Here is a 15,755-nt window from a genome sequence, read left to right as displayed (position 1 = left end):
AGTCGTACAAGCCCATTGGCTGAAAAGTCTTGCAGCTTGGGGGCCCTCCAAGGCGGAGACAAGACAGCGGAATCTCTGGGCAAGTCTCATGCACTTGGCGGAGCCTCACCATCAGCAAGAACATGGTGGTAACACCGCGCCCCAGTGGCTGAAATTCATATATGTGCGATCCCAGCCGTCGCCAGACACTCGGCGCCTACCTTGCCATATCTTGTCTTCTGGGCAACTCTGGTCACCCCAAGCTCGGCATCAAGCCGACGCCCTGCACTGCCATGTGCTACATGTACTCTGATCATATAAGACTAGCCATGGTCCCAGGAACCAGGGTTCTGTCAAACACAGCTCTGCAACTGCATACTCAAGATGGCGTCTCCAGTCACAGCCAAGTACGATTGGATTCTTGCAATCACCACCATTGCCTTTGTGTTCTCCGCCTTCGGAAACGGCGCCAACGATGTCGCCAACGCGTATGCCACTTCGGTCGCCGCCCGTACCCTGACTATGGTCCAGGTTGGACCTCTTGCTGTGGTCACGGAGTTCATTGGCGCTGTTGCACTCGGAGCACGTGTGACCTCAACCATCAAGAACGGCATCATCTCGATCGACCGCTTCGAGGGCAACCCGGGTACGCTCATGTTGGCCATGGGATGTGCTGGTAAGTTTCCCGATTCATGTCGAAAGACTGAGCTAACAATGAGCAGAGGTTGGCAGTGCTTTCTGGTTGATGCTAGCCACACACTGGGGAATGCCAGTCTCAACCACGCAGACTGTGGTAGGCGCTCTCATCGGAGTGGGATTTGCTAGCCAGGCCCCTGTCAAATGGGCGTGGGAGTCTGGTTCGGTGTCACAGGTTGCAGCTTCTTGGGGTATTGCACCTCTGATTGCTGGTGCCTTTTCCGCCATCATCTTTGGCACCGTCAAGTACTCGGTTCTTGAACGCAAAGACCCTTTCAAGCACGCCATGCGCCTCATCCCCGTCTACTTCGCCATGACAGGAGCTATCTTGGCTCTGTTTATCGTCGTCGAGGCGCCTACTGCCCCTTCCCTTGAAGAGTTTGGCGCTGGCAAGGCTGCTGGCATCATCTTGGGAGTGTTCTTTGGATGCTTGGCAATCTGCTACATCTTCTTTATCCCGTTCTTCAAGCGCAAGCTCATCATGAAGGACCCCCGCGTCCGGATCTGGCACGTCATCTTGGGCCCTCTACTCCTCAAAGAGAGCACTACTCTGTTCTGGCCAGGCAAAGGCAACGAATACGTCACCGATTACTACGAGGATGCCTACGGCGAAGTCCACGCTGGAACGAACGCAAAGCACAATGTCTCCGGCTCCACCAACGATGATGAAATCAAGAAAGTGGATGCTGGATCGCCTTCCGGCTCCACCAAGGACGGTGGCGTCCTTCCCAGCGACCCCGAAAAGACACGCGTCGAAGAAAGCACCACTGCACCTACTCGCAAACTGAAGACGCCAGAGCCTTACGAGCGCTGGATCGTCCCTGTTCAGCATCTTTCATGGGTCAACCCTCAGAAGTGGTGGGCGTTCGCCAAGTTCGGTTTCCTCAGGGGTGTAACTTGCGACGTTATTACACACGACAACGATCTCTTGCGCGCTATTCACTCCAAGGCTATCCGTTACGACGTTCGTGTCGAGCATCTGTGGACGTACTGTCAAGTTGTGTCAGCTATGATGATGTCCATCGCTCACGGCTCCAACGACGTAGCCAACGCTGTCGGACCATGGGCTGCCGTCTATCAGACATACCTGGCCGGAGAGGTGGCCACTCGTTCGCCTACTCCCGTTTGGTTCTTGGTTGTAGCCGGTCTTCTACTTGGTCTCGGTTTCTGGTAAGTAAAGTCCTTGTGCGAACAGCTTGTGAAAGATATACTAACACTACACTAGGTTCTACGGATACCACATCGTTCGTGCCCTTGGTAACAAGATCACTCAGATGTCGCCTACCCGTGGTTTCTCCGTCGAACTGGGCGCTGCTGTTACCGTCTTGCTGGCTTCTCGACTCGGTCTTCCAGTATCAACTACCCAGTGTCTGACTGGTTCAGCGGTTGGTGTGGCTTTGATGAACTATGATCTTGGTGCTGTCAACTGGCGCCAACTCGCTTTCATCTTCATGGGTTGGGTAAGTTATATCCCTAATTCTTTAGCTCTTCGTGTCTAACAGATTCAGGTCATGACCCTGCCCGCCGCCGGTCTCGTCTCTGGCCTCCTGTGCGTCATGGCGCTCAACGCCCCTAGCTTCTAATCGACTCTATGATGGGGTGACTTCTTCACTTTCGACTTTTCTGAGAGCACAGTCTTGTAAAATAAATTGCAAACGTGCGGGCAATTTTCCGCCGACGTACAGCATCTGCTAGTTCAATCATTAATTTTTGTTCCTCGCAAGTATGTTCATATATACCATGTCACTTGTTCAATCGGATTATTCTAGAGATTGATGCTGGCTTGCTGTCCAAGGTGCCGGGAAACATGTGATATACCAACAAGATGACTCCTATCACACCAACAACACTCATCCATTCTCTCCCCTCTAGACTCAATCACATAAACCCCGGGATCCAGCGCCACCTCACCCTCCTCACATACGCCAAATACTCCCCTCTAACCCCCTCCTCCGTCTCCTCCCCACTTACAATACCCTCATCCCTCAAAAACTGCTCTTCCTCCAACACCGCCCCAGTCCTATACAACCACAAAAGCATCAACACCACACACACCAGCCCCACACTCCTCATCGGCATGGATATCCATGCGCCACTTACATCCTTTCCATGAAGCAAGTAGTCCGGCAGCCACACTACCAAAATATACACCACAGCGCCCACCCATCCCAACGCATAAGCCACATACGTCGGATGCCGGATATAGTTGAACGGTCCCGTATCAATAACGTATCGCGGTGTCACACGGCCGTAGATGACGGAGAATGCCCCCGGGCGCGTTGTTAGCGCCATCCATGTGAATAGTAGGATGCTGCTGAGGAGGAAAGTGGATGCGAGTGTTGTTCCTATGTTTGTGGATGTTGAGGTTGGCGTTGGGGATGATGTCGCAAATAATAGCGGTATAGCGGATAATTGTCCTGCGACATACGAGAAGAGCGCGAGTAGGTGGATGGAGTATGGATATACGAGGCCGGAGGGTGGGTGTGAGAAGTGGATGGTTAGTGCGTAGAATTGGGTGGCTATGAAGGTGAGGTAGAGGGTTCGCAGGAGGAGTACGTCCATGTTTTTGGTGATTGGTTAGGGTGTGAGATTGTGGGATTGACAAAAGTTGCGCTGGGGTATTCTGGTGGATAAAAACATATGAGGAAACCTTGAGCTAGAACTTCATACTGGTGTGAATTCCCTTTAGAGATAGGCGGGGTCTTTCCTCCGCGTTGAATCTGGATGTGTAGGCTTGCAGGGTCATGGTTGCACAGCATTGGCTATCTTTAGCGATGTATCAATAGCCATCTTCAAGAGACATGATTGTTTCAGAGAGAGTATGTCTGATTGAGTCGCATTGGTAAGGTGATATTCAAACATTACTTTACGGTACTTAGATACAATACAACACGCTTTGACGCGATAAATCTACTTTCACTTGTTTTCCAAATCCTCGTTCCTCATACAACTCGTCGCTCAACCCATGCGACTATTACGATGCGCCTCCATCCTTGCTTCTCCCTCTTCCTGCATTTGGTCATTCATACGCGACTCTCGTCTCCTGTTCATCTCATCTTCGATAGCCTGATTTGGGCCTGGTACCAAGCCCCAAGGTCCTTTGCCGATTTTAGCACCTCTGTATTTGACGGCCAAGCCAACGCACACGGGCCCAATGATCGTGTTCAGCAGGATAGCCCATATTGCTGTGATAAAGCCCTCCGCAGAGACATAAGGCGTATTGTTGTAGCCGATTTCCACGATCAGTAGACCGATCTCTCCACGGGCGACCATGGCCATGCCCAACAGGAGCATGGGCGAGACAGCGGATTGTACCGCGGCTTTGCGGGTGGGTGAGTAAGGTGAAGAGGTCACCTTCTCCAGAGTGTTTCCATTCTGAGCCGCGGATGCTTCGTTTTCTGCTTCTTGTGCTTTCTTGGGATCGTGCGTTGCGGCGCCCCAGATAGGGATCCAAACACCGACGAGAGCCTTTCCCACCAGCATGAGTAGGGTGTATACAACGCCTTTCCAGATAGCTTCTCCAGTCCAAAGATCCAAGAAGGGAATCGCGAATCCAATGCTCGCAAAGAAAAGAGGTCCAAGTACATACTGCTGCGCGTCTAAACAGTATACCTCAAAGGTGTGCACAAATGTCGGAGATTTATCCTTGGAGCGCTCGCCTTCTTCGCGGCTCATAACCACAAAGGGCCCTTCTGGGTGCGTAGAAGGGAGATACGTCAAGAAGGCGCCGGCGAGGAAAGCTCCGAATAGAATCGAGGTTCCTGCGAAGGCTGCAATTGAGATGAAGGCTGACAACACCAAAATCATCAGCATAATGTTCGACAAGTGGTCGAACTTGTGAAAGTGCCTTTCGACGTATCTCCGGAAGAGAGGCGCAAAGACCCATTTGGTGAGGACTGGGGTGAGTATTGCCATGGCCGCAGATGCGAGGATAGGCCGGCCGATCAACCATCCCAAGTTGACGTTTCCACCGGACGCGACATCACCCAGGTCGTGGATGACACTTGACATGACAAGACCTGTCACATCGTCAATGACTGCAGCGCTGACAAGCACCGCGCCAACTTTGGTCTGGCTGAGATCGACATCCTTGGAGGCGCTTGAGATAACGGCAAAGGTGGTGCCCAGACTTGTCGTGCTCAGAGCAGCGCCGATGATGAAGGTCTCGACGGCGCCATAGCCGAACCCAAGATACAGCAGCAGGTAGCTGAAACCTATTGGACACAGTACACCTGTAGCAGCCCCACAGATCGACAGCGTGAAGTTGGCCTTGAGCAGGTCAAGGCGAGTGCTCAAACCGCCCTCGAAGATAATCAAGATCAAGCCAATGTAGCCAAGATATAGAAACGTCTCTAAATACCGGGGCACAGAGTCAGTAAATGTCGCACAGGGGGCCTCTTCTGCAGCAGGGACGCGTACCAGCCCAATCATGTTCGAGTATATTCGCCAACGGCTCGCCATATATGATGCCAACCGCAATCGGACCAATGATGCCGGCACGGATAACCTTGGCCGAAACATACTCCGAGAGCCATAAGAAGGTGAAGAAAGATACCAGGATAAGAATTTCGACGACTTAAGCTTGCGTTAGTTGAGATCGACGTTTCGGGGTATGCAGGTGCTGAACGATTGTGACAAGGAGCGCTTACTTTCGGGCTCGTGATACTGCAAGAACGGCGCGGCGTCGGGATTTGAGGACGACATGCTACACAGACAGGGTGACACCGTGTCTGGATTGGAGGCTGGGGGAGCAGCAAGCAATAGCTAAGCCCGTGAGAAGGCTGGGCTCGAGAACACAAGCGGCGGACCCTGGCGTGCCATGACGACGTCATGTTGGAGCCGCGGCCATCACGGCGTAGAACTCTTTCGAGCCACGGCGCTATCAATCACCTCAACGGCCAAGCCCACGTGCAGGGCCCATGGAGACATCTCGCCCAGTATTTCGCCCAGTTCGCAGTGTATCTACACGCGGCTCCGGCATGTCGCTCCACACATTTCTTCACCACGAGGTCCGTGCACCGGGGAATCTCCGCTGGATCTCGACTCCGCCAGGCTGCACGATGCTCCGCATACGACCATTCACAACGCGTCAAGACAAGGCTTAGGCAAGGCTTGACTGTGCGAAACGCCTATCGTCTGCTCCACCGCGGTGTTGAAACGGAAAGTTCTGCAGGTGACGAGTCGAAGAGGCAGGTTCAAGAAGATCCTGAGGCCTGCCAAGTCCAAGGCCAAGGCCAGGAATGCCGCATACCCGATTTCCCTGCAAACGTGATGAGCACTCAATGGCTGTCTGCACTGCCAAGGGTGGAGAAGTTTTTTGGTCGCTAGCCCGGCATTCGCCTCCAGAATCGCGACGTAGTGTGCTTGGCGGGAACGGCAGCCCTTGGCACGTCTCTGGAGAGCCGATAATCCTACACCGACATCCCCACTACTCAACATATATCTTCACGACGCCTGAGACCTTTCCTTCTCTTCCTCACCACCTGTTGTCGGTACCACCTCCTTCTCGTTTGACGTTTGCTCCAAACTTGCCAACTCCTTCCCTCGTCACTTCCAATTTCAAACCCACCCTCACAAACCCCACAACTCGCCAATCACGGCGTAATTCTGGAGGAGTCTGACCCCCGCCCCCTCCTGAGGTCCTCTATGTATACTACAGTCAACACCCATTTCAACAAACCTTTCCACGTGGCTATAGTCCACGGGGCCAGAATTCGCAGAAGACTAGAGCGCTGATTGCTGTCTTGACTTGCCGATATCCGTATCACATCTACCCAATTTTAAACCCGAACACCGAACATCCAAAAACCAACTCTTTTGATTCCCTAAACACCCACAATCATGGGGAAGAAAGAAACGACCCTTGAGGGTCATGTCAGTGGACAATGCAACAAGCCTATGTCCGCGCCCGCTCACAGCCTTACGCTGGAGCAAGTCAAGACCGAGCTGAAGACCGATGAATGGCATGGTCTTGATGACTCTGAAGCCAAGCGTCGTGTCGACGACTATGGCGCCAACGAACTTGGAGAAGCTGAGAGCGTCTCCCCAGTCAAGATTCTCATCGCGCAGGTCGCCAACGCTATGACACTAGTCCTCATTATGGCCATGGCTGTCAGTTTCGGTATCAAGTCCTGGATCGAAGGTGGTGTCGTTGCCTTCGTTATTGGTCTCAACATCGTCGTCGGTTTCTTCCAGGAATGGTCTGCTGAGAAGACCATGGACTCCCTACGCTCTCTCAGTTCGCCTACTGCCCGTCTTATCCGTGGCGGCCAGCAAGTCACCATCCCTTCCGCCGACGTAGTCCCTGGAGATGTCATTGAGGTCAAGGTTGGAGACACCATCCCTGCCGATATGCGTGTCTTTGACGCCGTCAACTTCGAGACCGACGAGGCCCTGCTTACCGGAGAGTCTCTGCCTGTCCGTAAGCAAGAGGATGCCACTTTCGAAGAGAAGACTGGTCCCGGAGATCGTCTCAACGTCGCCTACAGCTCTTCCTCGGTCACCAAGGGCCGAGCTAAGGGAATTGTCTTTGCAACCGGTGCCTACACCGAAATCGGTGCCATCGCTGCCCAGCTCCGCGAGACCAAGTCCAAGGTCCGACCCGTCAAGCGAAAGGAGAACGGAAAGGCAAAGCCTCACCGTTACCTCGAGGCTTACACGCTTACCACTACCGACGCTATCGGTCGCTTTTTGGGTCTCAATGTCGGAACTCCTCTCCAGAAGAAGCTTTCCAAGCTGGCTGTGTTGCTCTTTTTCATCGCCGTCGTGTGTGCCATCATCGTCCTTGCAGCCAACGAGTTCAGTTCTCGCCAGGAAGTCATCATTTACGCTGTCGCCACCGGCTTGTCCATGATCCCCGCTAGTTTGGTCGTCGTGCTCACGATTACCATGGCAGCTGGTACCAAGTCCATGGTTAAGCGCAATGTTATTGTCCGAAACCTGAAGTCCCTCGAGGCTCTCGGTGGTGTTACCGACATCTGCTCTGACAAGACCGGAACGCTTACGCAGGGTAAAATGATTGCCCGTGGTGCTTGGATCCCAGGTGTTGGAACCTACACCATCGAAGATTCCACTGCTCCTCAGGACCCCACCGCTGGTCACGTGCGTTTCGGCTCCGCTGCTCCTAGCCAGATGGACCTCAAGTCCGGAGGCGAGGCTTGCGGTGAGCGTCTCGGTGCTGAGAAGCTTGAAGGCCACAACATCGAAGGCTTCGGTGAATTCCTCAAGGTCGCGTCTTTGGCCAACTTGGCTGCTGTCAAGCAGAACAACGAAGGCGCCTGGGAGGCTCATGGTGATCCCACCGAAATCGCTATCCAGGTTTTCGCCTCCCGGTTCGGCATGAATCGCAGCCATCTCGTCAAGGGCGACTCTGCTACCTGGGAGGATCTCGTTGAGCTTCCATTCGACTCAGACGTCAAGCGCATGTCAGTCATCATGAAGCATGCCTCAGGCAATTACGCTTTCACCAAGGGTGCCGTCGAGCGCGTTATCCAGAGCTGTACCACGTACCTCGCTGATGGCAAGGAGCAATCCCAGCCCATTACCGACGAGTTCCGTGAGGAGATCCTTTCGCACATGCAAGCTCTCGCCAGTCTCGGTCTCCGTGTCTTGGCTTTGGCCAGCAAGAAGTACCCCGGCGAAGTCGAGAAGGGTGCTGAAGTCGCCCGTACCTCTGTCGAATCCGACCTTGTCTTCCGTGGTCTCATCGGTCTGTACGATCCTCCTCGTCCCGAATCCGCTGTCGCTGTCCGCCAATGCCACGAGGCTGGTATTGAGGTCCACATGTTGACTGGTGACCATCCTGAGGTAAGTCTTGACTACAAAACGCATTTGAAACATATACTGACCCTTTGTGTAGACAGCAAAGGCCATTGCCATTGAAGTTCACATCCTGCCATCAGCCGACCGCTACAAGAAGATTTCTGCCGATATCGCCAAGTCGCTGGTTATGACTGCTTCTGAATTCGATGAACTCACTGACGACCAAGTCGATGAGCTCCCTGTCCTGCCATTGGTCGTAGCCCGTTGTGCGCCTAGCACAAAGGTTCGCATGATCGAAGCTCTTCATCGCCGCGGCCGTTTCTGCGCCATGACTGGTGACGGTGTCAACGATTCTCCCTCGCTGAAGCGTGCCGACGTTGGTATTGCCATGGGTCAAGCCGGTTCCGACGTCGCCAAGGAAGCCTCCGATATTGTGCTCACAGACGACAACTTCGCATCCATTCTCGCTGCCATTGAAGAAGGTCGCCGTATCTTTGACAACATCCAGAAGTTCGTGCTGCACGTCTTGGCCGAGAACGTCGCTCAGGCTGGTACGCTCCTCGTTGGTCTTGCCTTCAAAGACAGGACTGGTCTCTCCGTGTTCCCTCTCGCGCCCGTCCAGGTTGTCTGGATTATCATGGCCACATCTGGATTGCCTGACATGGGTCTCGGTTTCGAACGTGCTGTCCCTGATATTCTGAACCGCCCGCCCCAGTCCCTCAAGACGGGTATCTTCACCATGGAGTTCCTCGTCGACATGGTTGTCTATGGTCTCTGGATCACGCTTCTCTGTTTAGCCAGTTTCGTGCTCGTCGTCTTCGGATTCGGTGACGGAGAACTCGGCCAGGGTTGCAACGAGACCTATTCCGAGCAGTGCGAGTTGGTTTTCCGTGCCCGCGCCTGCACATTCGCCTGTCTGACATGGTTCGCTCTCTTCCTCGCCTGGGAGATGATCGACATGCGCCGCTCCTTCTTCCGCATGCAGCCAGGCAGCAAGCGCTACTTTACCCAGTGGATGCTCGATGTGTGGAGGAACCAGTTCCTCTTCTGGGCCATCATGATCGGCTTCGTCCTCCTCTTCCCGCTCATCTACATCCCTGTTCTCAACACGGTTGTGTTCAAGCACGCGCCCATCGACTGGGAGTGGGGTATCGTCTTCATCGAGACTGGTATCTTCTTTGCTGGTATCGAGTTCTGGAAGTGGTGCAAGCGCATCTACTTCCGTCGTATGGCGGCTAAGCACGGTAATGGAAAGGTCGACAAGAATATGGAGATTGAGGACCGTGTCTTTGGTCGCTACTACAGCCGCGACTCTTCTGTCGCTGGTAGCGAGAACATGCAGGAGAAGGCTTAGAGCCAAAACGATGGAGGAACTGTATAAAGTTGGTATGGCAGGAGTGGAAGGCTCTGCTAAGGGCATGCAAGGAGGCGTTCTTGCTCTCTACGAGCAAATTACCTGCCTAGCACAAAAGTTAGTTACATAGAATGTTTAGACACGATCATGACAACGTGCATTACGATCCTTAGATATAATAAAGAAGATTACCACATCATACATTTTGCCTGCTCCATCTTTTCGAACTGCAGTGCGTGACGTCCAGTAAAGCCGATGGAATTCCCTTCTGGCGCTCGGGCTTCCATGAGACCCATCGTGCTAACCGCTTCGGGCCTGACGGTCAGCATCAACTGTGTGCATGAGAAAAAGAACAAATCCAAGATCTTGTTACAATTCAGTTTTCTGGGCGGTCTGTCTATGTATACACCTAGAGCGAGGCGCAGCCGCCGAAGTAGACTGCGGTATTTTGCATTGGTGCGACGCGGTAGCTTTGCGGCATTTTACTTTACCCCGACACCTTACCTACAAACACTCCGCACCAGGCCGGCAGGAGATGAGATCGTCGAGAACACCATGAGCGCAGCGAATCGCGGGATATGATGGAAACAAGAAGGGTGTGTACATGGGTAGCTTGAGTTCTCTATGGGAAGTACCGCCCGATGAGCTACAGCCCTGGAGAGCGAATCCGCGTATGACCTCTAAACTTTGAGGGATGGGCTGATCATGGGGACAGAAGGTGCATGGAGGTATTTACGAGAGGAACAAGTATAAAGAATTCGTCTAAAATTTGGCATTCGTCATGGAAGTGGGAATGGCTACCTGCCGGTACCTCTACCCTTCAAATAGGTAGGTAGAGATGCATCTCATACAAGAAAGAAAACTGAACAGATCTGCAGACTACATGAGGCCAAAAACTTGCAAAGTAGTTGACCCAACGTCAACGTAGGCTCCAGGCTGTTCAGTTTTTCCTAGGTTGACGTGGATAATATGATACAAATCGCGCAATGATCTTCACCTAGACGACTAATCGCCCTGGCTCAGCCTCGAGCACCGCCTTGACGCGCTCGAGGAAGACGCGACCGCGCTTCTCGTCGCCCTTGAGTACGCTCACGCTGAAGACGTTGAGAGGTCCCGCGACATCTGCGGCGCCTGAAACGGACTTCTTGGCAGAGGACTTCTTGCCAGCTAGCATATCGAGGATGTCCGACTTGGGTGCTGGGGCGCGCTTGCTGGGCATGGCGGTGGGTGGTAGCGCGGTGACTTCTGGGATGAAGTTGCCCCGCGAGTACTTCGATGATACCTTGTCTAGACCTAGAACGGCGTTGAATAGTTCGTCAGCGGTCGGCTTTGCGACCTTGGAGCGAGGGAGGTCTTCGTTGGCAAGCTCGGCGGCGCGCGCAACGAAGGTTGAGAGGGGTAAGAAGACACCTATTGAGTCCTTGACGCGCTTCTGGCACTCCATCACTGCGGTGAGGGAGACGGGTAGTGCTACCTCGATAGGGAGGTCCTCTACGACTGCTGGAGCTTCGGCTGCTAGCTTCTTTGGTGCCTCCTTCTTGGGCATGGGCTTGATGTTGGAGAGGTCGAGATGCGATAGCTTAGTGAAGCGGCTCGCCAGCTCCGAAGGGTATGAGTTCTCGATCTGACCAACGTATGCGAGGACATCTCCCTTCAGCAGCCTGCCACCAGGACCGGTCGCGGGTATCTTATCAGCCTCCTCCTTTGGCAAGCCATTGACTTCGAGCAAGTGTTGTACGGAGGGGTATAGCGGGTATGTTTGCTTGGAGGCCTTGCCGCTGGAGGCTTTCTTCGAGGCATCGGATTTGGCAGTCGGGGCAGAGGTACGCTCCTCCTTTGGTACTGGCGCAGGCTCTTTCTTAGACTCCTTGGGCGCTTCAGCCTCTTTCTTAGGTGCAGGGCTCTCTTCTGCGGGTATCTCGAGGGTGGACAGATCGTCGCCGGGCTCTGCTGTGACGGCTATCCGTGTGCCGACCTGGACTGCTTTGGAACCGTCTTGGACCTGGACTTCTCATTAGCCATGCCATGATCCAAGAAGATGTCTCCCCACGTACAGTAATCTTTGCCAAGATACCATCATCCTGCGCTTCGACGTCCATCTGCGCCTTATCCGTCTCGATCTCGAGCAGCACGTCGCCGGCGGAGAAAGAGTCTCCCTCTTTGATCTTCCAGCTCGCAATGTTGCCCTCGGTCATGGTCGGTGAAAGCGCGGGCATGTTGAAGTTTTGCGCAGCGAGCGACGCCTGACTTGAGTGAAGTCCTGGCCATCATGTCAACAAATTGTCCATTCTCCGGTGTTTCGAGCCTTCTCTTGCATACCTCTCCGGGCGCCATGGCTGCGCAGCTGCTGCGAGGCAGCCCGCGCCGAGACCCTACATACCGCGGCGAGCGAAGCCATGGGAAATCAATTGACGGGCGGGGACAATGGCAGTGGGAGGGTGTTTGGCGACGGTGCTGATCTGCTGGCGGGAAATGTTGGGCGGAATAAGCTTCGGAGGTGTCGAGCGGGACGCGCTTGGGCCGCTTCTAGTTGGACTTTTTCCCGACATGTCGCGACGGCATCCACGCCCACATACTGCCGCATTGACTTGCTGGAGTATGCTTGGTGTATAGCGCTACATCGAACACACATATCACTACACTCACAATGCCCGCCTTCTCCCGGGGCTTCGATGCCTTCATGCGCCAACACACCCTCCGCCTCCCCTCATCCCTCCGCGCCGCCCTCTTCGGAACACGAGAATCATTCTTCACACCCTCCACGATACGCACGATACGGCAGAATCGCTCCTTCACCTCATCCATACTTCGCCGCTACCAATATCCCAAGACCAGCGTAGTCGCACCGAGACCCAGCTCATTCGTGAGCAACGACCCAGTCCTCCGCCAAGTCGTCCAAACCCGCCAACCAGTCCTCCTCTACCAAGCGCCCAAGAACAAGTGGTATTATCTAAAGGTGTACGGAACGGGAGCATTGTGGATCGGTGTTGGAGCATTCTCGATCAAGTTCAATGACGACATCAAAGACAATGGACTATCCTTCTTCGTCCGACCAACCTATGTCGTGGTAGGAGTGGGCTTCATCATCATCGGCTGCTACATCTGCACCGCGCCCAGCAATCGCATGCGCGCACTCGAGGTTCTTCCCAGTTTACAAGGCGGGCCGATGCAATTGCGCATGACAGTCAAGCCCGTGCCGTGGCTGAAAGAGCGCGTCATATACACAGATTTGGGGAGAGCGACAATAAGTGAGAAGACGGAGCCCATGGTGGCTGAGTTGCTCGAGGCGGAGCGGTTCAGGCGCCAGAAACTTTGGGATGACTTGGGACACATGAACATTGCGGCGCGTGTGTGGGAGGGTTCTGCGCGCTGGGTGCATCAGAAGTGGACGAACTTCTTTTTGAAGTTCAAGTTCGCTGTTCTGAGGTTCGGTATTGCGAAGGTCAAGGTGAGGGGAGACGAGTGGAAGATTGACTGCTCGGGCTACTTGCTCGAGAACGGCAAAGGTATGGCTATCTGGTCTTATTCTCGAGGTCAATACTAAACGAGGCGCAGCTGTCGACCGAATCATTCCTGAGGAATAAGTCTCGCGTACACGCACAAGGGCAATACTCCAAGTCGCTTTGAGCAAGTCATGCCTTGTCATCACTACGAGCTCGCTGAGATCACAGAAGCGCTAGTAGCATCACGGGTGGCGACAACTCCTGCTAAGCGTCCGCTGTCGATACAACGAAACTGCCCACGATCTACTACGATCCGTAGTAGAACACCGTGTACACGATATGTATATATAACGGCAGGTAACTGTAAACTACTGTAAGATACTGGTCCGGCACGAGTCTCAAAGGGCAATGCTGTCGGTACGACTCCAATATACGGATTGCGCATTGAAACGCAGCATCGACTGCTTCTTGTCGCCCGCTTGGCAGTTGCTTTCAATGTGTCACAAGAGGCGGGAACGCTGATGATGAGTGACTAGGTGCACGCTTTCGCTCCTGTCCGATTCTTCTACAGCTTACTTTCTTCCTACTTGTCCACATTCTCTCCGCTGGTTTTTGCGTGTAGGCTCTGGCCTAGATCTGCTCACAGGGCTGAAACAGGTTCTTGCGTCCTAGTTTTCCCAGCTGACCAGCCTGCAGCGTGACTGCATACAACGAATAGGAGATCTAGGACTGAACCAGCCCCCTGTGCAAAGCCACAGCGCCAATGCCGACTGACGTAGATCATGGTTCTATAGCCATGGAGCACCGAGCAAACACAGGGCGGGTAGTCGAACCGTCGACCCGATTTGACAAACAGCTTCAGCTCTTGTAATGGGAGCATCACACTGGACGACCGAAAGAAGTCACGCTCAACAGGGACATACTTTGCAGTGCCTTCTTGGTCCGTCGCGTGACCAATACCCCGAATACCAGCAGACAGCCCCTCTAGCCTGGCATATAAGGCGTTGCACACAGTCTCTCCCTCTTCACTGTTTCTTCGTCCGCCCACAACTGACGTCAAACGCGATCGACCTCGCTCCCCACGCATGCGATCGTCTCGCTCCGTATCGCACCCGAGCCCAAGGGCCTCCTCCGTCCCGGGTAGAGGCCCAAAAACAAACAAGGACAATAGTAGGCCCGCGGCCTCGAAGGAGTTGGAGGCTTGGGAGCTCATCGCGAATGGGCCACGGACTGAGGCATTGGTCAAGAAAAGTCTTCGACTCCATGTGGACGAGGCCCAGTACAAAGATGCAAACGGAGATTACCGATGTAAGTGACTACAGCTGACAAAGTGGGAACATCGCTAATGAATTCAAATAGCCGTTGCCAAGCTTGAGATACTGGATGAGCACAATCACGAGTTCGATGCCTCTGGAGTCCTCATAGGACTCGACCTAGTTCTTACCGCGGCACATAACGTTCGACATTATGGTGGAGAGAACAGTGTCTCTCGAGCAGTGTCTATCAAAGTATACATTGGATACCACCGTCAAGGCTCCTCGTTCAAAGGAACTGGTGTTCAACAGCGTTTCGGGAAAACCGCCATAGTGCTTCAAGAATGGAAACGCTCTGAGTTCGCTTCACAAAACGACATGGCTCTCATCAAGCTCGAGAGCAAGTTTACGCAGGTCCAGCCAGCTTTATACCAGGCGCCATTGTTACCGGTGGAAACAAGAGTGCTCGTCGTAGGCTATCCTGGCGAAAATAAAACACAAGTCCGCGGTTCATGTCCAGATTGTCAGACAGCTGGATGCATGTACGAAGTCGCGGGCGAGGCTACGCAGGCGACCAAAAAGCTCTTAGAGTATAAGCTATCGACCGTGAGCGGTAAGTGCCAACCCTGAAAGACATCTAGGCTTTGGAACAATGCTAACAGGAAGACACAGGCAACTCTGGAGGTCCCATCTTTCTCGACAAGATGCCAAGAACAGTCATAGCTACTCATACCTGCGCTGTCCTCAATCGAGTAGGAATTAATCGCGCCACTTCAGTGGACATGGACTTCATCGAAGCAACCAAGGCTTTCCTGAGTATACCACATTCATGTTCTCATCGACATGTCTGGATGCTCCGGCAAGGTGGTGGCCGCTTCTGGAGTATATCTTTGTCAATAGAGGTTATACCCGGTATCACTGTGCCCAGGCCTGCCCGTACAACGAGGAAAAAGCGCTCGACATAGTCTCAGTCGGGTATCAGCCAGTACACTGCATCTGAAGCTCACGAATTCAACACACGTCGGTAAAGCCTTCGACTACCATGACAGCGTTCAACACTCTGCATCACGTCGCGATCATATACAGCAATCAGCAAGCTCACGTACTCGGTTTTCGGTTATCACAGGTTGTTCTCATACTGTTACGTTTCATTCCCTTCACATTATACCCCTTGTAGATGTCATGAGCATCACTGCATATTACGATACCCCTTTGTCCGTCCTTCTCATTGTTTCTACGTGGACTATATCGAGGTGAAAGATCAGGCTT

General features: G+C 53.5%; 6 protein-coding genes across 6 annotated transcripts; 4 read left to right on the top strand and 2 right to left on the bottom strand.

Annotated features, from left to right (window-relative positions):
* Window positions 1-363: 363 nt before the first annotated feature.
* Window positions 364-2,258, top strand: J4E93_001349 (uncharacterized protein; the record flags this gene model as incomplete). Its single annotated transcript, XM_049339301.1, has 4 exons — window positions 364-655; window positions 702-1,845; window positions 1,901-2,135; window positions 2,184-2,258. The coding sequence occupies 4 exons, from the start codon at window positions 364-366 to the stop codon at window positions 2,256-2,258; spliced, it is 1,746 nt and encodes a 581-aa protein (XP_049203258.1).
* A 1,375-nt stretch (window positions 2,259-3,633) lies between these two features.
* J4E93_001348 (uncharacterized protein) lies at window positions 3,634-5,379 on the bottom strand (the record flags this gene model as incomplete). Its single annotated transcript, XM_049339300.1, has 3 exons — window positions 3,634-5,027; window positions 5,095-5,250; window positions 5,325-5,379. 3 exons carry the CDS (start codon window positions 5,377-5,379, stop codon window positions 3,634-3,636), a joined length of 1,605 nt encoding a protein of 534 aa, XP_049203257.1.
* A 1,137-nt stretch (window positions 5,380-6,516) lies between these two features.
* Window positions 6,517-9,790, top strand: J4E93_001347 (uncharacterized protein; the record flags this gene model as incomplete). Its single annotated transcript, XM_049339299.1, has 2 exons — window positions 6,517-8,481; window positions 8,534-9,790. The coding sequence occupies 2 exons, from the start codon at window positions 6,517-6,519 to the stop codon at window positions 9,788-9,790; spliced, it is 3,222 nt and encodes a 1,073-aa protein (XP_049203256.1).
* Window positions 9,791-10,787: 997 nt separating this feature from the next.
* Window positions 10,788-12,006, bottom strand: J4E93_001346 (uncharacterized protein; the record flags this gene model as incomplete). The annotated part of the gene is made up of 2 exons (XM_049339298.1): window positions 10,788-11,792; window positions 11,845-12,006. The coding sequence occupies 2 exons, from the start codon at window positions 12,004-12,006 to the stop codon at window positions 10,788-10,790; spliced, it is 1,167 nt and encodes a 388-aa protein (XP_049203255.1).
* A 431-nt stretch (window positions 12,007-12,437) lies between these two features.
* J4E93_001345 (uncharacterized protein) lies at window positions 12,438-13,374 on the top strand (the record flags this gene model as incomplete). The annotated part of the gene is made up of 2 exons (XM_049339297.1): window positions 12,438-13,296; window positions 13,346-13,374. 2 exons carry the CDS (start codon window positions 12,438-12,440, stop codon window positions 13,372-13,374), a joined length of 888 nt encoding a protein of 295 aa, XP_049203254.1.
* A 944-nt stretch (window positions 13,375-14,318) lies between these two features.
* J4E93_001344 (uncharacterized protein) lies at window positions 14,319-15,242 on the top strand (the record flags this gene model as incomplete). The annotated part of the gene is made up of 3 exons (XM_049339296.1): window positions 14,319-14,541; window positions 14,593-15,092; window positions 15,210-15,242. 3 exons carry the CDS (start codon window positions 14,319-14,321, stop codon window positions 15,240-15,242), a joined length of 756 nt encoding a protein of 251 aa, XP_049203253.1.
* Window positions 15,243-15,755: the final 513 nt, after the last annotated feature.

Source organism: Alternaria ventricosa, assembly GCF_023758065.1.
Source record: "Alternaria ventricosa strain BMP 2768 chromosome Unknown scaffold_2, whole genome shotgun sequence".
In the NCBI taxonomy this organism is placed as follows: Eukaryota; Fungi; Ascomycota; class Dothideomycetes; order Pleosporales; family Pleosporaceae; genus Alternaria; species Alternaria ventricosa.
Note: the sequence above shows the minus strand (reverse complement) of the source record. Positions and strands in the feature narration are given on the sequence as shown.